This window comes from Coturnix japonica, chromosome 1, assembly GCF_054131305.1.
Source record: "Coturnix japonica strain WE chromosome 1, WE-NBRP24, whole genome shotgun sequence".
In the NCBI taxonomy this organism is placed as follows: Eukaryota; Metazoa; Chordata; class Aves; order Galliformes; family Phasianidae; genus Coturnix; species Coturnix japonica.
The window spans coordinates 97,009,700-97,034,753 of record NC_140663.1 but is presented as its reverse complement, the minus strand read 5'-3'; the positions used below and the strand labels follow the sequence as shown (position 1 = coordinate 97,034,753).

Here is a 25,054-nt window from a genome sequence, read left to right as displayed (position 1 = left end):
CCAGTAGGATTTCATCCATAAAGCAGGGGCTCCCTCAGAGCATCAAGTGCAGGCATGCCCTTGCCTCTTCCACTGCCATGTCTTTAAGATGGTGTTACGTCAAGCCACTCTTCTCCAGTAATCCCCTGTGTGTCAAGGGTTCACAGGGCTCTTCTCACATGACTGAGTACACAATACACCCTTAGTAAACTTATTCGTGGGTTTTCCCTATATGCATTCAGTATATTATAACCCCTACAAATGGAGATTGTTTGCATGCGGAGAACAGTGTTCTTGGATATGCTTTGTAAAATAGTATTGTGGGGAAGCCACACTGTATAGTCAGTAGAGGATTGCTTCTATCTGACATTTTGTTCTGTATATACATCTCTTCACTTAAAAGCACTGAAAAACATAAGCATGGGAAATTGATCCATTAAAAAATTGTGGGTTTGCTCTGAAGGTCAGCTTGATTTCTAACTGTAAATATCTAGGTCTGTTTCAGAGGTTAATCTATACTGAGCAACATAATCAGTTCAATATTGGTGATTCTGAGAGCTTGCAGGTCTTGGGGTTCAACTCCAAGCACTTTCAAGGAGCCTGGATTCCTGAAAAAGGGTAGCTTTGAATGTCTTTGATTAGGTATCTAAAAATGGAACTAGATCACTAGGCATGCTTTATAATATATACCATTGTGGTTTACTTCCTTTGTATTTTAAAGTAAGTACAATTATCAGAGCTTTTAGGAATTACTTGGCCAGCTTAGGTTCCCTCATTTCTTGATGATCAAGTTCAGGTGATGAATGAAAAATACCAAAGCCAAAATCCATCTTATTGAAAAAAATGTGTATATTCACTGCTTTATTCATTTATAAGTTCCCGGTATTCAAAGAAGTTGCTGTAAATTGGTATGTCCTTTGAACTGTAGAAGAGACAACATTTTGTCAGCAGTGATGCTTTTTATTAGTATAATGATGATTTATAACTAGCTGAACAAGTATGGCATTTATCATGATTTCAGTTCTCATCGCATAAGCTTACTGAAGTGCATTTAATTTGAAATCTCCGAAGTCCAAATGATGATCCTCATTCAGCAGTAAAGCACAAGAACAGCTGCTCAAAAGAGCAGCCTCTTTGACATCCTTGAGACCTACGTGTACACGAGCAATTTTACACGCAAAACCACTTGCAGATTCAGACCCTGTATTAATGACTTTATGGGGAAAGTATCAACCAGAAAACTGTACTATTCTACTGTACACTGTAAAAGTGAACACTTGTATTAACTTGAAAAAGAACCACATAAAAGGGACTTTTCAGGTGAGTGCAAATGAGGATTAGCCAGCTAGCGTTCACCTAGATACAAATGGAGTGCTAGCAAATTGCCTCCTCTGCAAACATTGTTCTGAAAACCCCTCTTCCAGCTTGTAAGCACCTACCAAGGCTATTGAGCCAAGCTCTTGTGATGGTGGCACTCCCCAACCACCACTCCTGCAAGCCCTCCCATTGCCTAGCCAGAGGACAAGATTACAGATGGATGTGGCAGGGAACCAGCCTGGGACCTGCAGCTGTGTCAGGGCCAGGAGCCAGCCCAAGTCCCAGGTAGTCTGTCAGCAGACTTCAGTTGGCAAGAGACTGTGTTGGGAAATGCAAGAACTGAGTGATCTGCTCACAGGACAGAGAAACTGGTGATGCCTGAGATGAGTGCTTGCAGCCATCCCAAATGGGCAGAGCAAAGCCTTGGGCACAGCAAGAGGGCTGGGCCTGTGCTGGGTCACCCCTGGGTGACTGAGGCTGGGGTGGCACGTGGGATCACTCCTGCATGTGGCTGAGCCATCAGCTGCACCTGCACTGCCCGCCCATGCCCTCATCGGGTGAGTAACACTGCCAGACACAGCACAGGGACTGCTGGGATGAAACGGGTGAAAGAAGGAAAGGCAGAGAGCACAAAAACAGGTTTTCCTAGAGAAGTGAAGGAAACATATCCACGAAACAAACAAAAGAAAAAAGAAAAGAGAACCAGCTGTGCAAATTCTTGTGCTTGTTTGATCATGTTCAGAGCCTCCTAGACTCCCATGGAAGGGAATGGTTTTGTTCCGTGAGGGTGGTGCAGACTGAATGCATGTCCATGTGATTTTTGTATTTGTACATTAAACATTTCCCCAAGTTGTAATTCGTTCCCTCCTGCACTCGGAATAAAGCGACTTTACAAGAAGTCCCACCTCCAAACAGCAAGCAAAGGAGGGTTGTTGGGGCAAGATAGGGCAAATGTAAATGTGTCTGAGCTAGCTGCTCCACCCAGCCTCTCATCTTTATATGAGAAAAAAAAATAAAAATGTTTCCAATAACCGAAACAGGCAAGGTCTGATCTGCACAGACGGTCTGCAGGCATCTGCCCAAGAAGCTGACGGTTGGCTGGTACATCCTCATCTGATTTATGTTGTGTGTGTGTTAAGCCTTAAATTGTTGAGTCTCTGGCTGGCTGCAGTGGTATTACTGGATGGTTGGTGTATGTTTTCAGCTCACAGAGCTGGCTCTGATACTGGGCTTGTTGGCGCTGAATCAATTCCAATCTCACACCTGTCTGAGACAATGAGGGCCTTGTTGCACACATCTCCACTAAAGGCTGTCATACGACTTATTTTTCACATTTGAAGGAGGAGGAAAAAAAAATAAAGGGAGGGCTGAGGACATGCTGTCTCCTCACAGGACACAGTCCCAGTGCTTTGAGGCAATCATGCCCTTCTTTTCTTCAGGGGAAAATGTATTTACAAAACAAAGGCAGTGAAGTGATTATGAAATGTATTGCTTGGTCTTGCCAGTTAAATGTGACTAAGGTTTGCTCTCCGAGGACTTTGGCATGAGAGATGGGCACCTTCACAGACTCCCTAAGATGTTTCCCTTCAGCTGGGTCAGCACTATTAATAGCTTCTTATCAGTTTGCCTGGAACCTGTGTCATTTACCCAGTGCTTTGTGGGCATTTCTTGAGATCTCAGAGGTTGTGCAAGGTGCTGGGCTTGGATGCCATCATGGCATCCTCTACGTCCTGGCACTGAAGCGGCTCAGCCTGGGTGGAGGATCAGCCTGGCTCAGGCACCATTAACTCCTGAAGTGAAGTCAGGAGTCTGATTTTTGTCTTGGTCATCTGCCCTTGCTGTTATAGTCTCCCTACATCCAGTCTTCCTCCTTGCTCAGAAACCTTAGATGCGCATCCTCTGAAAACTGTTGTTGGTTATCTCTTTGCCAAATGTTGTTTCAAAACAGAGTCAGATTTGGTTTTTAGTTCTCTTCTGGGCAGGTGGTACTTGATTCTATGATTCTATGAAACTATGATTCTATGATTCTGTGATACTTATGGCCCTAAGCTGGAGCCTCTTCCAGGCTCTCTTGTGTCCTTCTTCCCACCAAGGGATGTAGGGTCCTGTCCCATACAGTTTCTTTTTCCACTGAATCATTTAGTAGTAGTTTTTCCCAAAATCAGAGAGGAAGCATTTGGCTGAGTTTTTCATTCAAGCAGGAGTTTATTCTCCCCCCAAGTGGCTTTCCAGTCTCTTTCCACATATCTGTTTGCCCTGTATAAGTAAAGGCTTGCTGAGCTTCCTCAGCTGGCAGATGTGCACCATGCAAGCTGTCAGTGACTGATCTGTCCCTGCTTGGGAATGGTTGATTTATATTTCTCCCCATCTTGTCTCTTACATTTCTTTTCCCCAAAACATCTTTTGAGGAGGCAATTAGGAAGGAAAATGGGCAAGACTTCTCATACTCTCTGAGTTTTGAAGAGCACAGAGGCAGACCCAGAGACAGATCTCCATCGAGGCCAAGCTGATGTTGCTTTAGCAAGCAGGCCGACAGAGGATCTGCCCTCACACCTTGTTGGGGTGGTCTTTGGCATAAAAATAAATGATTAACTGAGCAACGAGTGAACATAAAGTCAGATGATAAAGTATACTTCTGTTGGTACTTGCATGCCTTTGTTTCAGAGTACAGAGAAAGGCCCTGCGGTGATGAAATGCAGACAGGAGCGTGATGTTATCTCACACCTATAAACCTCACTCCGAGTCCACTGGTGGCCACTATCCAGAACTGCTGAGTTCAGACGCACTCCATTGCACTAAGTAGAAATGGCGCTTTCAGTCTTTAGTAAACAGCATTTTTGCCCAAGGGCCCTAATCCTTCAAACATTTGCCTGGGTAATTGTCTGTTTTTGCCTTCTAGTGTCTCATCATCAGCTTATCTGTAAGTTCAGACCCGCTGAATGAGCATGTGAGGATGGGGGAAGAGCTGCTGGAGGATGGGGGAATAAACCATTTCATATTTAACTCACTGGTAGGAGGGACTGATGCAAGAACAGTAGGTGATCATTTTAGGATCACGTCAGGGAAAAAATGAGTAATACAGCATATTCATTTGAACAGATTAAAGAGCTGCATGCCTAAATGGAAGGGCTTTTGTTTTGTTTTGTTGTACTGGCAGTTCCAAAATGTCAACAACTGCAACAACTTTCTTCTGACAAAGCCAGTGACTTATAACCTAAAATAACTTCCTTTCTTGCCATCACATTGGATTTTTTAGATTAAATGTACGTGTCGTTGTTTGGTTTATCTTAACTGGTGTTCTTTATGAAAGAAAACAATAGTTATTTCATATTTGATTGCTAACACATCAAGGTTATGTTTAGCTTTGAGATAGTTTCTGAAATGGAAAAAAAGCTCTTTTTTGCTTATAGTAATGACTGCGGATCCTACGCGCTGTGCCACAGTTGTATAACATTGTTCAGCTCAGCACATGCAATGGCCTTCAGCTGTGTTTAGCTCCATTTCTAGAAAGTTTTGGACGTGCCACTATTTCATAGGTTCATACCATTCATTCTGCTAACAGGGAGAACAATAATTTGATGTGATATTTCTCAGCAGACAGGTTGGTCACAGAATCACAGAATCATGGAATGACCCGAGTTGGGACCTCAAGGATCATGTAGTTCCAATCCCCCTGCCTAGCAGGGCCACCAAACATACACCTTTACTAGATCAGGTTGCCCAGGGCCCCGTCCAACCTGGCCTTGAACACCTCCAAGGACGGGGCATCCACAACCTCCCTGGGCAGCCTGTTCCAGGGCCTAACCAGTCTCCCAGTGAGTGGTCACATGTTGCTGTTTGACAAGAGGTTATAGCAAGCTGGATTTGAAAGTATCCAATCCAGGAAAGGTATAATGATTAATTTTTAAGATGTTTCATGCAGAATGTGAAACAAAGCTCTTGTTTTTATCAGAAGTCATTCACTGCATTTACCCAGAAGGAATCTTCTTCAGCCTGGCAACACAGCAGCTGTTTGTTCTAATACTGCAAATTACTTTTTTATTCCGTACTGGGCCATTTTGCAACACTTGACATGTGTTGACACTTCTTTTCTGTACCGGATCAGTTTTCCTTGAACGTCGTTCCTCCTTTACCCCACCCACTGGTAGCACCACCTGCGCATAAACCTGGGGTTACGGTCGGTCTTTCACAGATGTGGGTGTAGATTTGCTGTGCTGGAGGAGGCAGGGAACTTCTGGTTGGCATGGGAAACACCTTTGGTTTCACAGCTCAGGCTGCCTGTACTGTTTGCCATTTAGGTCTGGATGCAGCTTGCTCTGAGATCAAGCAGTATAACATTTAAATACAGCTCATAGAACTCACATGGAGGTTGAACTAAACTAAGCATATGCCTTGAGCTCTCCAGACAGTGGAGAGAGGTTGAACAAGGAGATGAGACTTTACTTTCCTTCAAATCCTTCTGTAATGTGTGCTCCTCCAGCCTCCCAGACTCACCACAGGGCCAGGCCAGGCCAGCCGGTGCCACAGCTTGTGTAGGATTTGTGCCGGCTGCCGGTGCAGGATGATGCATTCCTCGGCTAAACAGGAAGTGCCAGGGGATTTCATACAGGAAGCAGAGCATTTCTTAAAAGGTATTTTAAATGCATTTCTGGACTGAATGCCCCCGACAATCCAGGGACTTGGGGCTTTCAGCACATACTTCTGGGCTTAACTCATTTTCCATTTCGGTTTTGCAGATCTCCTCAAAACCAGCTTTGACAGTTCAGAGGAGCGGATCATTTAACAGAGTTACCATAAAGTCCATTTTGGTTTAGTGCTGCAGTGAGCAATAGTTTCTTAATCACCTACTTTAAAAAACATATAAAAAAAATAAAATATAATAATGCATTTTTCTAAATCCAACTCGCTTTGCGAATATACATTCACATGAAGAAGACCTTAGCTCACCTTGTAAATCAAAGCTTCACTCTGGAGAGAAGTTTCATACCATGGGGCTCAGTATCATTTTTCTCAAGGTGACCGCAGTTGTTGAAGTATGAAGGTTGCATTTGATATGTCACTTACTTTCTCTAAGTCAAAATAAATGAACCCGTGTCTTTAGATCATCAGAGATCCGCTTATGACCAAAAGTTGTTTTAATCCTGATTGGTGTTGGCTTTAAAAAGAATGCAAGCAGATTTCGTTTGCCGCCCTGAATAAGAGTTTGGAGGGTGATGCTCTGTTGCGTGTGTAGAATGCCCCTAGATGAATTCCACTTTATTAGTTTATAGGCTTTCTTCTGAGCACTTGGGATGAGATCATGAAAGTGTAAATGGCTGTTATCTTCAAAGGCCTCTTTTATACTGACAGAACTCCACCTTACCAACTTGTATTAATAATCTATTGCAATCCTAATTAGTTCACGTCAAGGTCAGTGTTTTGTGGTGGATAAAATGACTGTAAACTCCAGAGAGTAAGTTCTTTATTCTACTACTTTCATGTGGAAAAAGGGGAGGGAGCACTGAAAGTACAGAAGAAGAGATTGATGAGGACTTTTTGTTTATCTGTGGGCTAAAGAAGTTTTAATATGGTGTAATTAGTCCACATAATCAGGAGCAACTTTTAAGATACCTGAGGCCATGCTACAGTCATTCCTTTATCACTCCCATGTGACTGTAGGGACTTCTTCATTCAATTCTGCTTCTTTATTTATGGCACTTGTTTTCCAATGGGAATAATCCACTTTTCAGCCTGATACTTAATTGTCTTGAACAGTAGACAGAGAGCAAGGGAATGTTTTGCCGTGCCACAAACTTATGACCATCTTTTTGAACACCCTGAGGTAGAGTCCAGTGTCGCAAGGACTGGACATCAGGATATTAGTAGCCTAGGTCATGGAGGGCATTGACCTGGAGAGGAGAGGCAGGTAATCTTGCAAATACTGACTCAGTGTGACTTCCAGGTCCTGGCCCAAGAAATGCTGTGCCACTTCCTCTCACCTTGCTCCACCCATGAAAGAGAAACTGTGGAGGTGTAAACAGGGTGGGATTCATTTCACCTAGCCTGAAACATCCATGTGTTGTATGTCTCCATCTGACACAGTTGTCTGGAATCTTTGAGTGGAGAGAGAAACAGGTGTTCCTTGGGTGTGATTCACCTGGTTTGGCTTGGATGTCTCCCTTAGGTTGCAATGGCTTGCACCCCACCAGTGTCTCTTTTACCCTGTTGGCAACGAAGGGAGTCTAGACATGTAGCTCAGAGGTAGACAGCTACACTGCACATCACTCAAGTGGGAAGAATCCTCCCCCCAGGACCTGAGGCAACAGGAGATAACATGACATGCTGTACACAATTAGCACCCTGCTTCTACATCTGGGCTTCCAGGGCACGACCGAGGGCAGACTGAAGGCAGCTGTTTCTCCTAGCAGCAACAGAGGAGTGTTCATGGGCTTCTGCTTGAGCACTGTACCCCACCTGAGCCCTGTGCTTCAGGTAGACTCCTTTCAGGATAACTAGAATAAAGTGGATACATCTCCCCCAAGCAGTTTTACAGGTTAACTTTCCCTGCTGGGGTGACATCAGGTAATTCACATGTGCTCTGACTCAGCCAAGTGCTGTGCTGAACTGCAGCCTTGCTTTTTGTGTGCATTGGTTCTCCCTTTGCTAAAATGAAGGTTGTAATGCTACCCTTCCTCAGGGGGCAGTGTGAGGATCAAGTAATTAATTAGCTGGGAGGCACTCACATACCAGAGTGGTTCAGGGAAAGCAAGGAGGAGAGGAGCAGCCAGGATCTGGAGCATCAGATTGGAGAAGGGAGCAGGCAGAAAGGATAGGAGCAGGGGATCTCTGCTCTCAGATGGGGTTTGCCATATGGACAGGTTAGGGATTCCCCTCCAGGCTTGGAGATTAGATTTCGAGGTGTAGGTTTATCAAGAAAGATAAGAGAGCAGTGACCCTCCCAGCAGTTTTCATCCCTGCTGCCTGTCTGAGTCCCTGAAGATGCCATCCCAGCAGCTTTCTCCCTGGTGTCTCTGGAGCTCCAGGAACTTCAGTGATGCACAGCAAATAAACAGACAAGTGTATGTTGCCCAGAGAAGCTGTGGTGCCCCATCCCTGGAGGCACTCTAGGCTGGGTTGGATGGGACCCTAGGCAGGCTGACCTGGTGGGTGGCAGCCCTGCCCATAGTAGGGGTTGGGGCTGGGTGGGCTCTGAGTCCCCTTGCAACCCAAACTCTTCTGTGATTCTCTGTTTGTCTGTTCCTGTGTGCATGCACATGTGCATGCGCATAGGTACAGATGTGTGCATCCATGTATTGTCACCCTACATGCCATCCATCTTCCTTCAGCCCTCTGCATGGCATGACCTCCGGCTCTGGGCACACTGGGAGGAAGGGCAATGTTTGCTCACCACCAATACACACGTTGTATCTGTCCCTGATTTCCTCGCCGTTTCACTTTGTGCTTTACCAGAGTGCTTAGAGATAGGGGAGAGCACTGCAGCGGCACCGAGTCTCGCTGCCTGTCTGTAACAGAGGAGCCAACAGAGTGGAAGGTCAGGGCTGAATTGTTTCATTTCATTCCTTGTAGATGCAGGAGGGAGGGAAGAGGAGGATGGGTGGGGGGAATGGAGTCTCCCTATTGAACAAATAGCTGCAGCTCTGCGGGGTGACTCATACCTTGCTAGACAAAGAACAATGCATCCTTAATTTGCAAAACTCAGCTTTCCACCTAATGGGTGTCACTGGTACTGAGAGACTTTGCAGTTTGCCCATAACGCCATCGTGTTCTTCAAAGCAGCAGTGACGCCAGCCCAGAAGGAGTGTGCTTACTCAGTAGGAGAGATGGTTTATATTTCATCTGAGCAGCTTATGTACTAACCTGCTAGGACAGCACATATGCTGATTGTGAAATCAGGGTTTTCACAGTTTGGTATTTGGAGCTGCCTGCACTTCCTGATTCTGACACCAAGTTAGCTGTGAGCCCAGGGTTGTTTTTTAGGATCCCCCTCCTCACAGTTACTTACTATGACTGTACTGCTACCTGCTGTTTCTTTTTTGTGCATTGTGTAAGTGCAGTTTTGGATCTAGACAGTTCATTAGGGATGCTTTAAACCTGAAGCAATGTGTATTTCTCCTCCTCCTGTATACACAGCTAAACCAGGTACCCTTGGTAGCATTTCCAGGCATCTTAAAATTACTGGAGTTCTTAATTTCTTGACGTGGACACATAGAGTATGAAGGAAATTCAGATGAATTATGAGGAAGCAGTGATTTTTGTTTCTCCCCTGCCATTCATTTCCAAATAAAAACTAGCAAAAACCTTATTGGTAGATTTCTGCTCTGTCACCACATTCAGCATCGATACACTCAGAAGCTCTGTATTTTCTTCCTCGAGACCCCTTCTGGCACAGTGTTGGAAAGGAGTGAGCTAACTTGCTAACAAGGGACACATAGAGCAGTGGGAGGTAGGTTGTCCATAGAAATGGAATGAGAAGGGAATGAAGAGCAGAAGTGGCGTTCTGCGCCTCAGTGCCTGCTCACATTGCTGTGTCTGTAGGTTTTCATGGCCGTCAGTAGTTAGTCTTTCCCAGGGCTTGGCATCTTTCTATATGGCTGTGCTATACCTGGAGTGCTGTACCCTGGAGAGTGTTGTATCACCACCAAACTTGGCAGCTAGAACCAACAGCGACAGCAGCTTGGGAAATGTTGCTCCTCAGGGTTCATATTTTTCTCTTACAGTTTGATGCCTGAGTGTGGGGAAATTCTCCCACCCTCCTATCCCACAGCAGATGTTTTGCTTCCAGAACTTCTCTGGTCTTCGTCATACTCCACGAAACCACAGTAATATTGAACTAAAATGAAAGCAAACATAGGTAGGAGATCTCTGCCAAAGATCTGTCCTCCAGTGAGGGGGATCCCAGGTGGGGACTTGGGTGGTCATTTTTCCCCTCACCATAGCTTAGAAATTTCCAGGCAAATGACGTATCTGTCACTGTTGTTCTTGACCGAATTAAGTTCTGCCGCCGTTAGCAAGCCAAACAGGACTTTTCAAGGCCGCGGAGAGGAGAAAGTGCTCATCCCCTATGCATTTCCAGTGGGAATTAGAAGGCTTCAAAAAACTTTCCCTGGGGGCAAAGCAGAGTTCGCACCCACCTGGGTGCACACTGCTCTGTGACAGCGGTTTCCTCAGCCCGGCGCGTGGAGGGAAACCACCCTGCGGGCTGCAGTTGCTGCCGGTGGAATTTTACAGTTTGCTCTGTAATTTTCCAGCTCCTCGTGTTCCAGCGCTGAGAGGTATGAGAATACCAGCCTTGTGCGGCAGCCGCGGCTGCCGCTGCTGCTGCCAGGGATGAACTTGTCCTTTGGAAAGTCCCCCTTCTTTGTGCTCCTGACTAATTCCTTCAGCTGCCGGCGGATGACACGCCTTTTCACGGTGCTGCTGTTCGTTCAGCTGAGGATTTGCTGGCATTTGAGCCAGGGAGGGCAACTGAGGGGCCCGGTTGAACTCGAGTAGAACCACCATGCGCTGTTCAAACCATCACCTGCAGCCTCTGGAGCTGGGGATGGGCGAGAGAAAGCACGCAGGAAGAAAAGACAGAGAGGGGCTGACAGGAAAGATGCTGGGAAAGGGGTGAAGGATGAACAGCAGCTTTTAGGCATCCTTTTCCTGAGCACAAAGTATTCCTGTGCTCACAGTCCCTTTCCCCTGTTAAGCAAGATGCCTCTCTGAATGAACAAGTCCAGTCAAGACCATTCCTGCCTTGCACTCGATGGGAAAGTCACACTATAAAAACTGTTTCCCTTTGGAAAGATGAGCAAATCGGGGGGGGGGGGGGGGGGGGGGCGGAGCGGATGAGTCCCAGACTCAAAAAAGCCTCAAAAAAGTTCAAGGATCCTGCTCTTCCCTTGTCTGCCTCCAAGTTGACACCAGGAAACTAATCCCAGTTTTCATTCACCCCATCCCTTCTGCCAGTTGGTGCCTTTAAAGTGCTCACCAGGATGGCAGAGGAACTGCAGAGTTCAGTGCTGTGTGATTTGGGGCTTTGTTGCATTTGACTGACAGCAATTTTTGCAACTTGAGAAAAAAGCCTGGCAACAGGAGCAGCCGTTTCGCAATGCTGTCTTCATCGCGCTGTGCTGAGAATGACAGGATCCTCACCGCTCTGGCTGGTGGCTTGTCACCACCCAGCACCTGGAGCGACTTCTTTAGCTCCCTGACAGTGGCTTTATAAAGGGTGGTCTGTCCAGGCAGCCGTGCTTCTAGATGGCAGATGCCCTCTGCAAGGGAGAGCAGTGTGTGTGGCACCGCAGCCTGGCAGCCAGGGCAATTAGCCTGCGGGGCCTGGCTGACTCAAGGCGTACCTGCTGCCTCGCACCCGCCAGCTCCATCCTCCTGACTCACATCCTGCTGCTCCTCCGCAGCTCCCAGCAACGTGCTGCATCACCCCAAGCTTTGGCCACGCAGCAACCAGCTGGCAGCTGTGTCCCAGCTGCGGTGGTGCACAGAGAGCTGCCTACTCTGCTGTGGGACTGAGGGCACGTTGGTGGGTGTGTGGGATCCATCCCAGAGCATAGCCTTTTTGGCTCACAGGTGCAAGGAGACCTGTTATCTGGATGGAACTGGAAGCTTTAAGCATTACTTTATGAATAGCGTATCTCACTGCTCTTTCTGTAGCTGTCCAGGGGGACAGGGGCTAGGTGACTGTGAGACTGTGACATCTAGGTGTCCCTTCCAACTCAAAGGATTCTATGCATCTATGAATATGCACAGAGGGAAGAATTAGGTTAGATGTTAAGGAAGGTTTTCACTGAGAGGGCAGTGAGGCGCTGGCACAGCTGCCCATAGAAGCTGTGGTGCCCCATCCCTGGAGGCGCTCAAGGCCAGGCTGGATGGGCCCTGGGCAGCCTGAGCTGGTGGGGGCGGCGGGTGTTGGGGATGGGTGGGCTGTGAGGCTGGGGCCGGACTGCGGGGCTGTACGGAGCTCCGTGCGGGCTCCGTTCCGGGTTCTGTGCGGCCCCGCACCGCCACCTGCCGTCCGGGCCTCGCCCCGACACTGCTCTGCCCTTCTCCCCCCATCGGGAATGCAGAGCTCCGGGACCGCCAGCAGCATCCCGAGAGGGGGAGAGCGGCCTTATCCCGAGTCTCACACCGGAGCTTTCGTTTCTTTCAGCTATTAAGCGTTATGCAACGTTTGTACAGCTTAATTACAAGTTTTTTAAAAGGAGTCGAGCACAACCTTTTCGTGGCAATAAAACATGACGAGGCATGAAAGATGGTTCCATGCTTTCTGCTTAATAGCTTGTTAGGCATGAGGCTGGAGGCTGAAGAGCTAGTGACTAGGCAGCAAGGTGTGAATTATTGCACCATAATTCTCGCCCTGGAGTGCTTTATTGCAATTAATAACTGTTTTCATGTTTTTAAATACATTTTCTCACACCATAAAAAGCAGAAATGGAAAGTACTTGCTAATGGGAGAAATACCGGGAGAACTGGGCACAGCTCACCGACCGGAGCAACCTCTTTGGTTTCATGCTATTCTGATCTGCTTTAAAATGATTTTGGAGCTCTAAGACGGTGTGGGCCTACAGCTCTGTCGCTTCCCGTTGTTGAAGAAGCTCTGACTGCAAGTCTTTGCTCTTAGTGGGAGCTGAATCTGCCTCTTGGTGCTGAAATGCTGCCATAAAAATGCTACTGCCTGGAGCATCTCCTTTATGAGGAAAGGCTGAGTGACCTGGGTCTGCTTGGCCTGTAAGAGAGAAGGCTAATAGGGGATCTCATCACTGTAAATATCTAACATGCAGGAGTCAAATAGATGGGGTCAGGCTCTTTATCATGGGAGCTCAGCAACATGACAAGGGCCAATAGGCACAAACTAGACCATAGGAAGTTTCATCCGAACATGAGACAAGAACTTCTTTGAGGATGACGGAGTGCTGGAATGGGCTGCCCAGAGAAGTGGTGGAGTCTCCCTCTCTGGAGATACTCAAGACCTGCTTTCCTATGTGACCTGCTGTAGGGCACTTGTTTTAGCAGGGAACTGGACTCAGTGCCCTCCAGAGGTCCATTCCAACCCCTACAATTCTGTGATTCTGTGGTACCCTTCTCAACAGACCTGAGAGTGACACTTGGGGTCAGTCCATATAACCTGCTTTCATGTGTGTGAAACATAATACGCGGTATTAACATCGATGAATAGATTGCTGCTTAACCAACCTGATGTCAGAAAGCTGATCTTTAGTATCTAACAGCAAATACAGGGACTGGGAATACAGGTAACAAGATGTAAAATTGATTAGTAGAACTTTCACTTATGAAAGACTTAATGGGATTGTGAGATTAATGATGGGGGTTCTCTGGCTGGCCGTCACTGCTGCATATACCCCAGGGGTTGGTAATGATAGCAAATGGAGAAAGCAGGTCAGGTGTCCCAGTAGTCTCTCTCTGGATGTTAGCAGACATGTGTTTGGTTCATTGCTCAGTTTCTGGATTGGATATAGCACGAGGCTAATTGTAGTACCACAGAACGAGGAGAGATTCTGTTTTGTTCTGTCCTCACTTAATAAATCTGTGACAAGGTCTTGCTTCCCTTTCTGCCACTACAGCTGCTCCTGTGGCTTTTCCTGCATCTTCTTATACTGTCAGGGTGCTTATTGCACCAGGGGCTGTTTTATGAAGTGGGAGCCATGCTGAGCAATGTACAGGACAGATCCATAGCCCTGTCCTGAAGAGCCAGCAACAGAAAAGACAGAGGAAAATTGAAGGGTAGAACTTCCCTGCCAGTCAATGGAAACTGTAACAGAAGGGAATAGGCAGTGTGTCCTCCCCCACGCTGACAAACAAGGGTGGGTGGCAGTGACTTCTCCCCTCTTTCCTTCAGTGCTGGGAGCTGAGGACCTGCGAGCAAGTGATAAAACATTTCCAGTCAAAGGCACTCAGCTGCAAAACAAACAAGAACAAATACTGGGGACACGGCCAACTTGGGATGTGCTCCACAACTCCTCACTTGAAAAACAGCTTCCCCGCCACAACGAAGCAGGGAAAACAGGAGCTGTGCGGAGTGCTCTCCCTCCTGACAAGGCAGGAAAACAGAGAGGCCATGGCCTCAATGGGAACCTCCTGCTGCAATGACAGCACTGGGCAAAACCCTTGGAGAGAGGTGATGCTGAGCAGTCTTGGCTCCCACAAGGCCTCAGGCAGGGACTGCCTCTGCAGAGCCTCCATGCTGGACCAGTTGCCTCCAGCACATGTATCACAGCTCTAGCTCTCAGCAGAGCTGCTGAGCGGAAACCAGTGGGACTGATGCTGAAGTAAGGGAGTCATAGAACTATTAAGGTTGGAAAAGACCTCTAAGATCACCCAGTCCAACTATCTCCCACCATGCCCACTGCCCACATCCCTCAGTGCCACATCCACATGGCTCTTGAACACCTCCAGGGATGGTGACTGCACCACCTCCCTGGGCAGCCTGAGCCGCTGCCTCACTGCTCTGAGAAATGTTTCCTAATATCCAACCACATTTAATTAACCCCACTTTAGAACTAAAATACACAGGGTCAGGCCATTGAAAAGTTCACTGTTCCAAAGCTTTGTGGTATTTATTCTAACACTACCCCTAGAGACTGAATTCCCCTGTCTCTTTCCCCGTCGTCTTTAATAAGCACTGGCCATACATTAACAACGAGGTGATGTTACAGTTCAGAACACAGCAAGCTTTGTGCCTGTGCCCTTTTGTTTGTTGCTACTAAAGTCTGTTTAATCCAATTGGATGTTGCTTTTAAAACAACATGAGTCAACTGAATCTGTTTTTAAGGAAGTCTGCCTGAAAAAGGAAAAAATTAAATATTAATAATATCTGATTTTGAACATGTTACTCAGCAGGGAAATCTTTATCAGACTTCGTTTTATTCTGTAACTGCCTTTGCTAGCTATTTTTGAAAGGCTCTGAGTTTTGTATAAACCTTCCTTTCTAAACGGGTGAAACAAACAAAATGTAAAACTCATCTCCATAAAGCACAACAAAATAATAATTTCCAGATGGGCTTTCTGATGGAAGATCAAAGTCCTTCATCTCAGACTTGGGAAATTTCCCTTCCACGCTGGTATCAGTTTTATCTGCATGCAGTCCGTCCCAACATTGGCTTCTTTCAAGAAGACAATTAGCTATAGATGGAGCTGCAGGAGACTGCGCTTAGTGCAGAGGGATATGGAAAAAGATTTTGCTAAAAAAAAAAGCAAAAAATGCTGTGGGTAGGCGAGGGAAGGAGGAATCTTTCTCACTTTGAGTTGTGCAATAACTAGACATTTCTATACACTCAAAAATGCCAGTTTCAAATGCAAATATTAAAGAAGCAAAAGAGGGCTGTTTCTACATTGGCACAACTGCTTTGGACAAACTCCCAGCTATGCATCTTTGATTTCAAACATCTCGAGGCTAGAAAATAATAGCTCAGTGGTTTTCCATATTTAAGTAAATGTTTTATGCATCTATGCAGTTTCAGATTTTTCTTCCAAGAACCAGAAGTTTCTCCTGAAATTCTGTACGTACCGGGCATCTGCACTTTCAGCTTTGCAGTTCCACAGTTAGAGCAGGGGTTCCTCTTTCTAAAGTTCAGCCATTGCTAGTAGATGCACCCATCCCTCTGAGTTGCACTTCTGTTTTTTATACATAATAAATACCAAGAAGAATAAAAAAGATGAAGAAAATACCCCTTCATTTAATCCAGACTGAGATTTTCAAAGGATGAAGGAAGTCAAATTCCCCAGTCCCGTTCCTCCAATTAGGAATCTGCCTTCTGGAGGAGATGAGCTTCACTCCCTCTTTCTGTCTCTCCCACACTGGCACATTTCCATCTTGTTTTGCTCTCTCTACTTAGAAGCTTTCACAGAAGCACTCCCAGTACAGCGTTTTTGTCTTCATGGTGCCATAAAGGACGTGTCTTTTTGGCAAAAAAGGGCTGTGAGTGCACAGTCTGAAATACTAATGGTGCTCAGTAATGAGCAGGTTTTTCACCTGGCAAAGCCTTTTCCATGGCCTCTTTTCCCAGTGACATGAAACAGTAGAATGCTTTGCTAGGAAAAAATCAACCAGTCAAAACTCACAGATGTACAATGACTATCTGAGGAAGCAATTCATCTGCAGGTCTCTTGGCAAAGGGGATTATGGAACCGAAATGTAATTGCGTCGCCATTTAAGTTTCCACATCCACCAGGTGGTTTGGTTCACATCTTGGATATCGCAAAGTTTTATCGTTCAAATCAGCCTATAGGTCTCTTTCTCATTGCAGACACGAGGCAAGTGCAGCCGTCCCCTCCATGGTCCTACGACCAGTCCTACCAGTACCTGGGCTCCATCGCGACTCCCTCGGTGCACCCTGCCACGCCAATATCGCCTGGCAGGGCCAGCGGCATGACGTCCCTCACCGCAGAGCTTTCCAGCCGCCTCTCAGGTGAGCCTCTGTAAATCATTAGTGCTGGGATGCCCATGCAGCAATCACTGTGCCCTCAGATGCTGCCGCAGCTTTTCCCTGCTGCTGGTGAAGCACATTCTGAGCCTTCTGCAGAGAGCTATTTCAACTGGTTGACTGGGATTTGTGCAAAGAGTGAGGAAATAAGGTTTGGGTCCCAACGTGATGTTCTCAAAAGAGAAAGAAACAGGAGAAAGTGGCTACTTCGAAGATGTCTGAAACTATAAAAATAGTTGAGATAGCTGGGAAACTGTCCTATCTGCCAAGAAATTAATGCCACAGATACTTTGGTTCTGTTTCCTTCCTTCTCTCAAAATTCAGACCAGAGTAGAACAGGTTATGGGTGGACACGCTGCATGCAGGTTGGTGTTTTTTGACATGTTAAGTGTTACACTGTACTGTCTTCTTACATCTTTCTGGAATTATACTACAGAGCTTTGCAAGCCAACATAAAGATGCAGTGTGGAAGTGAAAGCTACCTCCCCTGGTTTGCACCGTGCTCAGCTGACCATCTGCTTACTCTAACCCCACAGATTGGACCAATATGTGTGTGTTCAATAGCAGAAATTTTCCTAAAATGAATGAGTGGCTTTTTCAAAAAGCATATTCTTTGGCCATTCATATTACTCTCATTTGGATAATCAAGGCAAACTATTTCATTAAGGATTTTACTTTAAGAATTCATGTTTCTTGTCTAAACAAACAACAGGTTGCAGGGTTTTTAGACACGGTGCCTCAAAAGACAAGGGATATCAGGCATACTACTTGAAACACCTTGACATTAGCTTCTGTCATTCTGCTTTTTGCCAGACTAGGCGGCAGAAGCCCTCCTCTGACGAGTGCTGTGTCTAGGCAGTTTTAAGAAGTTTGATTTCTTTCTCAGGAATGAGGTGTTGGGAGCACCATTTGAAATCTGGAAGGTTATCAGATGTCACCTTTGGCCTCGGCCAACCTCAGGCTCCTACCGGTCCACACCATGGTCTGTCTTATCATATTAAATCTAAAGGTGCCATGGTGTGGAGGAAGGAAATGCGTCCAGGGGTCCCACTGATCCAGAAGTCAAAAAGACAGAAGACAAACTGAAAAAGGAAGCATGCCGCATGCGTCAGAGCTTTTCTAAGAAATTCATATAAATTCATCAAAGAGTGCTGGCTGTGCAGCTGACGAGCTTTCAGAGCTTGGCTCTGGAGTGTGTCTGCTTTAGCTTTAAAATTGGCCAGAGCCAAGAGCTTTGTTTTCCCTCTTCTACTTCTCATGAGTATTTCCTTCAGTGTATGGCTCCTCTTCTGCAGACTCCACACCTTGTCTGACAGAAGAATTTGTCTTCTGGAAACATTTTTTCTTAATTATGATTGTAGGAATTTTAATCACACATAGCTTCTAGCTCTAGGGACTGACACCTTCCATTAATGTGAAGTTCCTTTCTAGAGAGGCCATTATCTGCTCTGCTTGTTTAATCTGTGCACGTCAGGGAAGGAGATGGTGGGACTGGGCATCTTTTCACTTGTGTCAGACAAAACAGAGCATAATTTGGTCATCCTATAAAAAGCTCACTTAGGATGAGAAAGATTTCTAGTACAAATGAAAAGGGGAAAAACAGCCCAACTCCCAAATGTAGCTTTCTGCTCTCAAAAGGCATTGCTGTTGTTATCCCTTTTTATATACTTACTAGAGCCAAGATTTTTGGAAGTTAGTAACAGCTATGTAGACATTATATGAAGACCCACATACAAAGACCTCAAATGAACCTGATTTTTTTTCTGACTTTGGTAGTGTCAAGAGTCAGTGTGGAACTGTGTTGCTAAGTGCTAACAGCTGGGCTAAGCCTGTGTGTGTAGACCTCGCCTGTGTATTTTGAAAGGACAGTGTGTGCTCAAAGGAGCTTCCCATTTGAGTCAGCAAATAAAACTGGAAGCAAGGAGAGACTACTCAGAAGCTGAGCAATCTGTATTTAGGTCCTGTCGGTGTCTGTGGTGACTTGTGATTCTAAGCAAGAAGGCTGAGATCCGCATCCATGTTCCCCACCCACCTGCTGAGGATGAGGGCACTCTGGAAGTGAAAACCTCATGTGCTGTAAGGTCTCTGTGAGCAAGCACATACACCTACAAAACATGGTGAGAGCTTGGCACTCCTCCTTAATTGCTGCTTTACTGCAGTTATACCAAAACATCCAGACCTGCCAGCACTGTGTGTTAGAGATGGGATGAGGGATAGCTCTTCTTCCCGTGGCAACGCTACTTTAGTTAATTGTGGAATGGGGTTCTGATGTTGATTATTGCCTTGCAGAGGTGAATTTCTGCTCTGCCAGTTTGACGGTCTCTGCCTTCCTTTCCTGCAATCCAGGTGCTTCTGACTTGACGGCATTCAGTGACCCCAGAGTGGGGATCGACCGCTCCTTCTCTGCACTCCCTTCCATTTCTGATCCTCGGATGCATTACCCGGGAGCGTTCACCTACACGCCAACACCCGTCAGTTCAGGGATAGGGATCGGTATGTCTGCTATGTCCACAGCCACCAGATACCACACTTATCTCCCACCTCCATACCCTGGCTCCTCTCAGGCCCAAGGCAGCCCATTCCAGACCAGTTCACCTTCGTACCACCTCTACTACGGAACCTCTGCCGGGTCCTATCAATTCTCCATGATCTCAGGAGGAGACCGGTCCCCCCCGCGCATCCATCCCCCTTGCACCAATGCTTCCACAGGATCGACACTCCTCAACCCCAACCTTCCTAACCAAAGTGATGTGGTTGAGGCAGAAGGGAGCCACAGCAACTCCCCAACCAACATGGGTACCACGGGAAGGCTAGAGGAAGCGGTTTGGAGGCCATACTGAATCCATGTTAAGTAGTCGTGGGCCAGGACTAATGTGCTTTCGATGTACCGATGCCTGTAGGTATCCCATAAACACCTGTCCTCTTATGGGCCCTGCCATGTTCATACGTCACTTCCAGAAGCAAACTCTCCAGAAGTCAGCGGTCCCAGGAGCAGTGGCATGAGTTGGGCCAGCTGCGGGGCTGGTGAAGCGATGCCACGCCAGCAAGGTACCCTCCGGGGGCTGAGCTTCTGGAAAGGAGGACATTCAGGTTGGTGGCCTGTAGGTAGTGAGGGTGGGTAGGAAGATATCCAGGCTGTTCCCAGACCTGTGGCTTTCAAACATGCCCAGGTTTGAAGGTCTCCACAGCCCTAAAGAGAGTTTCGGTTCACTTCTGTTTTTAAGACTTAAGACCTAACAGAAACTTAATGAGTTTACTGCATCTTATGGACATATTAACTATAAGGAAGTATAGGAAGATTCCCAGAGGGAAACTGTGAATGCTTCTGTTTTAGCAATGCTGTGAATGAGAGGTTTTATATGTTGGACTTCAGTTTTTCCTTTTTTGTTGTTGTTGTTTTATGTGTGTGTGTTGGTTTTTTTTTTAAACCATGTTGCATATTCCAAAGAATATGGAATTTTTTTATTGCTGGTTTGTTTTGGGTTTTGTTTTTTTGGTTTGGGTTTATTTTTTATTTTATTTTATTTTTTTTGAAGGATGCAACTCGTCCTGCTTTGCATCTGATTTGTTTAATTCCTCTTGGCACCTTATACAAAAAAATAACAAAAAAACAAAAAAAAAGAGAGAGATTTTACTTTTTTTGTTGCAGTTTTACTCAACGCTTGCTTCTTTCTTGCTTTGTCAACTGAAAGAATCGGCCCCTTTTTCAATGAGTTAATTTAACTTTTTTTTTCTCTTGGACTTTTTTTTTTTGTTTGTTTAATACAATGGCTACAGCCTTGGGTCATTTTCAACTACTGTACTACTTTGATGATATTTATGCTTGATATTTAGACTTTTCTTATTTGTTGATACTTTTATTATTTAAATATGCCTATATTAAAAAAGATCGGTAATTGCCTTTTTTAGTAGCAGCCAAAGTCAAATTTGTCACATCGAAAAAGGCTGGAATAACGATGGGTAAAGGGACCTCCTAATTACCTAGAAATGTTGTTTACAATTATCTCCCTCTCATTTTACTCAGCTAGGTGAGCCCAGAGCCTCACAGCTGTTTAGATGCCCCACTCTCGCTGAAACAATTGAGGCACCAGAGTCCTCGTGAAGGCACTCGGCCTTTCTCCCCAGTGGAGTCATCTTTCCACACCCCTTCCTCATTTTTCCATAGTCACCAGAGGCAATGCTCAGGATCAGTACTCAGGAGGCACCTATATCATAATGCAGTCTTTTGTATTCCCTCGACTGCATAAGTCCCCATACAGCCCTGTTCTGTGCTGAGCTTCCCCTGGCTTCCTAACAACTCAGAGTCTTCACAGTCTGTCAAATCAAGAGCCAACACACAGCATGGCAGGAGTGAAATGAAGAGGACTGTGATAGAATCAGTGTGAGACTTGCTCCCAGCTCAATGGAGCCAAGATTTCTGTGCAGTACAAGAGCCATGTTCGAGAGTACTGGAAAAGAAATCAATTCTTGCATCACAAAAATAGCTCAGACTGAACAGAGTCAAGTTCATCTGGAAAGCAGGTCAGCAAGGAAGGGGCCTTAATGGTTCTTCCATCACCATATCTTGAGGGAAGAGGTAGGAGATTTAAAACCCATGCACAAACTCTTTGGTCCTTTAGCAAATATGGATGGCTTGTACTAGGAACATGTTAATACAGGGTCGTCATCATTGCCCATCGTTACAGCACAAACATATCAGATGTCACTGTAAAGTTTATGGCACTATTTTATTTGAGGGTTTGGTCTGAACGCAGCTGTTGTACTACTCGTTAATTACAGACTGCTGATGTTGACAAGTGTGCGTTCCAAATGATCCAATTATTATTTAATGTACGTCTTAAACGAGTGAAACAATTGCAGGTCAACTCAGAGAGTATTTGAAAGCAGGACTTCAGATCAGTGTTTGATGTTTTAAAAAAAATAAAATGAAAAGGATTCAAATTAAAAAGATCCTTGGCTGCAGGCAGCAGAACAGCTGGACTTATTTAAAACCATTTGTTTTTCAAATTTTCTTTTCTTTTTTTTTTTTTCTATATATATATATGATTTTGCTTCTTTGTTTAAGTCAGATGCAGTAGCACTTTGGTATTGAGAAGTTACACATTGAAGAACTTGCATTGTTGACAAGGTCATTTCTCTGCAGAAAATAGGGGGTGTTTCAAGAGATCTCAGCAAAAGTTCAAAATGGTTCTGCTAAAATATGTACATGGCCTCGTGCTTTTATTTAGTGCAGTATAATTAATCATTTTCTAGAGTTTGCTCTGATCAAAAAAGGCAGAAAGCATCAAAACCAGCATCAGAACAGTTAAAAATGTATTTTGGAAGTACGAAGACCTTGCTGAATATGGAAATAGAGAGACCCTGCCCTTACATAGTTGGAATCTCACCTCATCGGTAGCCTAAAAAAAAAAGTCCTTCCTCAGTGAACAGTAGCTCTGTTGCAGAATTCATTTTACGCATTCTCTGTTGCCGCGCAGTTCAAATCCCCATTGGCTGTAGCTTTCACGTCTGCCTTGTGTCTGGACCACCCAAGCACATAGTACTGTGAGTGGGAACCCAAAGGTGAGGGTAAGGAACCACAGAGGAGCCACAGACCTCCCCACAGGGCACAGCTGTTGGTGGCTGGGTGACTCCGACCCAGTGGCAGAGGTGAGGCTGCTGTGGTCAGGAGTCTCCCACATTGCTCTCCCCACAACCGCGACTGCTGTCTGCTGAAGCCTTTGCCTGTTTTAGCCCGTAGCGCTGTACCACCCCCTTATGAAACTGAAGTGTCAGGGAGGGGAAAGTGAGCCCAGTCTGGCAGCCCAGTGGTCAGGCCTAACGTTTAACGTTTCTTATGGCTACACGTGTACTTTCTTCACACCTGCCCTGAAGTGGAAGTTTAATTTTACACTCCCTGGTGTAAACGGCTTGAGAAGGTGCGGAGCTGGTCACAGCACTAACCCCTGTTCTGGAACATAACCAAAACATAGCATTTCCCACAGCTAGGTAAAACACTTCCCCATTCACATGCCTCCAAATTATAGTGTATAAGTATATATTTTTATATGTAATATATATATATATGTATATAGTTTTATCATCCCAGTAGCTGAATGGAATAGCACTGTTGTGCTTCCCTTTGCAAGTCGCGGTCAGCAGAGTGCCTTAGGCTCTTTCCCCTACTGACATGCAGTAGTTAATGTCAGTCCCTACTATCAGCTTGTGTGTTCCTCTCACAAGACACAGCTTGTTATCCAGAGGCAGCCCCAGCAAGCCATTCCAAAGTAAACACTGGGCCGACCTCCTGTTTGCATTAAGACCCCTCACTTTGCTCTCAGCGTTTCTGCTCACTTCCAGAGTTCCCATTTGGCTTCCAGAGCAAAGTAAAGGAGCTTTAGTACAAGGGGAGGCAGACGCAGGGAGTGTTGCTGCTACTAAGGATTTCACTAGCAGAATTATGCCAGATAAACTTCTGGAAAGGAGAAAGATGGTTTGCTCCAAATGGCCCACAGTCTTTGTCAGAGTGTTCCGAATTGCCTGCACTCTTGAAACATTCATTACTGCTTTCTGGATGACCTTCTCTATCAGTGTATTTGAAGATTCAGGATAAAAAGTGGATCGTTTTCAGTTTGGGCAAAACACTTTCTTGTTTTCCTGCATTGTAACGTTCTCCTGTTTTATTTTTGTTAACCTTGCTTGGTCAGTACTGATCACCTGGCATTTTTCTCCTTGTCTTAAGAGGGTTGCATCAATGGAGTTCCTTGTATTTATGTATGTAAATAGATTTCAGAAGCTTCATAGCAAAATATTTAGTGCTTGTAATTACTCTGCATTTTTTTTGTTGTTGTTTTGTTTGTTTGTTTTTTCTTCTTTTTTTTTTCAGTGTTTTTAATGAACGTACCTTTGTTTGCTTAAATACTCTATGGAGACTTTTTTCTTTCCAAGTTAGTTATTTTAGGCTTCGAGATTAACTACATTTTATTCACTTCTGTAAACAGTTATAGCACGGGCTTTATTCAACACACTCTTCTTTTCTTTTTTTGTGGTAGGGGAGAAACGAATGTGCAAAAACCTGTGGGTTATTTGTGGTATCCTGGGCTATGACAGTTGCACACCTTGCTTACAAACACAACCTTTCAGTCTGAGGGGGTGGCATGGCAAGTCAGAGGGGAGGGCACAGCGGGAGACACGCTCCTATTGGGACGGCATCAAAGAAGTGTGTTGGTTTGGCATTTACTGGATCTGTTTACAAACCAGATGCTGCAGCATACTGGAACAGTCACATTTTCCTTTGACACTGTCATGCTGAACATTTCCAGAAGGGGAAACTACCAGGTTCTGGAAGTTTGCTTTTTTGGGGGGGTTTTGATTACAGGGGATTTTTCTTCCGGGGGTGGGAAAGGGAGTGGGGGGAGGGCTGCTGTTTTTTGGAACCAGATAGGAAAAGAGAATAGAGTAGATTTTTCCCCCACTACAGAAAGTCTGTAGATACCGCGTCAGAGTAGACTCTTGCTGTACATATGGATGAACGTGTCCAGCGCCACGGGAAAACTCATTACAACGAGCACGCAGAGCAGCTGGACTGCTGCGTTAGTTCTAATGAAGACTTTCTTTCTTTCTTTCTTTGTACCACAGTTTCCTCTGTAAATTCAATATCATAATTAGTGTGAATGACAAATAAAACGTTTGACAAGTATGCACATCGGCCTGGTGCGTTCTTTCATCAGGGAGAAAGCAACTGTCACAGGAAGAATACCCATCAGAAAAGGATACTGAGAGTGTATCACTCACAACATCAAAAATACATTTCTGTGTGGGATTTTTTTGTGTGTGTGTGCGTTTTTTTTAGTCTATTTATTGCTTTTTTAACATTAAATTGATGTTTTTCTGATGCAGAATGACCTGTCTTGCTATCCAATAGGACCATCAAAACAAGACTCAGATGAGACTTTGCATGTACAGAGGCTTGGTAATTGAACTGTATCTCCAATGTCTTGATTAAATTCTTGAATGGCCTAAAATCTCCTATATCTCTTCTTTTTCTTCCTTCATTTTACACTTTTCGGGTTGGATCCTCTTCCATATTGATGAGCTGAACCTCATTTTAGGAGCACCGAAACAGATAATTTGAAGTCGTGCTACTTTTGTGATACATTGTTGGGTTTTGTTTTTTCTCTCTTTAAATAAATAATAAAATGGTATTGTTAATTAATCATTAATAAGGGAAAAATCAAGCTTTCACAAAGAGAAAAAGAAGAGCCAATAGTGAAATTTCAATCTGACAGCCTCTGTATCTACGCCTAAATATAAAATCTTCTTGTATAGCCCAGACAGAA

The 25,054-nt window shown here is 45.2% G+C and overlaps 1 protein-coding gene across 9 annotated transcripts in view; it reads left to right on the top strand.

The window, feature by feature from the left end:
- Positions 1–24,414, top strand: part of RUNX1 (RUNX family transcription factor 1) — a 147,688-nt gene extending 123,274 nt beyond the window's left edge. For 4 of the 9 annotated variants that reach the window (XM_015882125.3, XM_015882112.3, XM_085547784.1 and 1 more), the window contains 2 exons: positions 16,560–16,721; positions 19,083–24,414. In XM_015882125.3, the coding sequence (XP_015737611.2) occupies positions 16,560–16,721; positions 19,083–19,576 (656 nt within the window). In that variant the 3' untranslated portion in view covers positions 19,577–24,414. Of the gene's footprint in view, positions 1–1,000; positions 12,002–16,541; positions 16,722–19,082 lie in introns of those variants that run through there. The other 5 variants (XM_085547776.1, XM_085547764.1, XM_085547790.1 and 2 more) reach the window with 2 other exon arrangements.
- Positions 24,415–25,054: the final 640 nt, after the last annotated feature.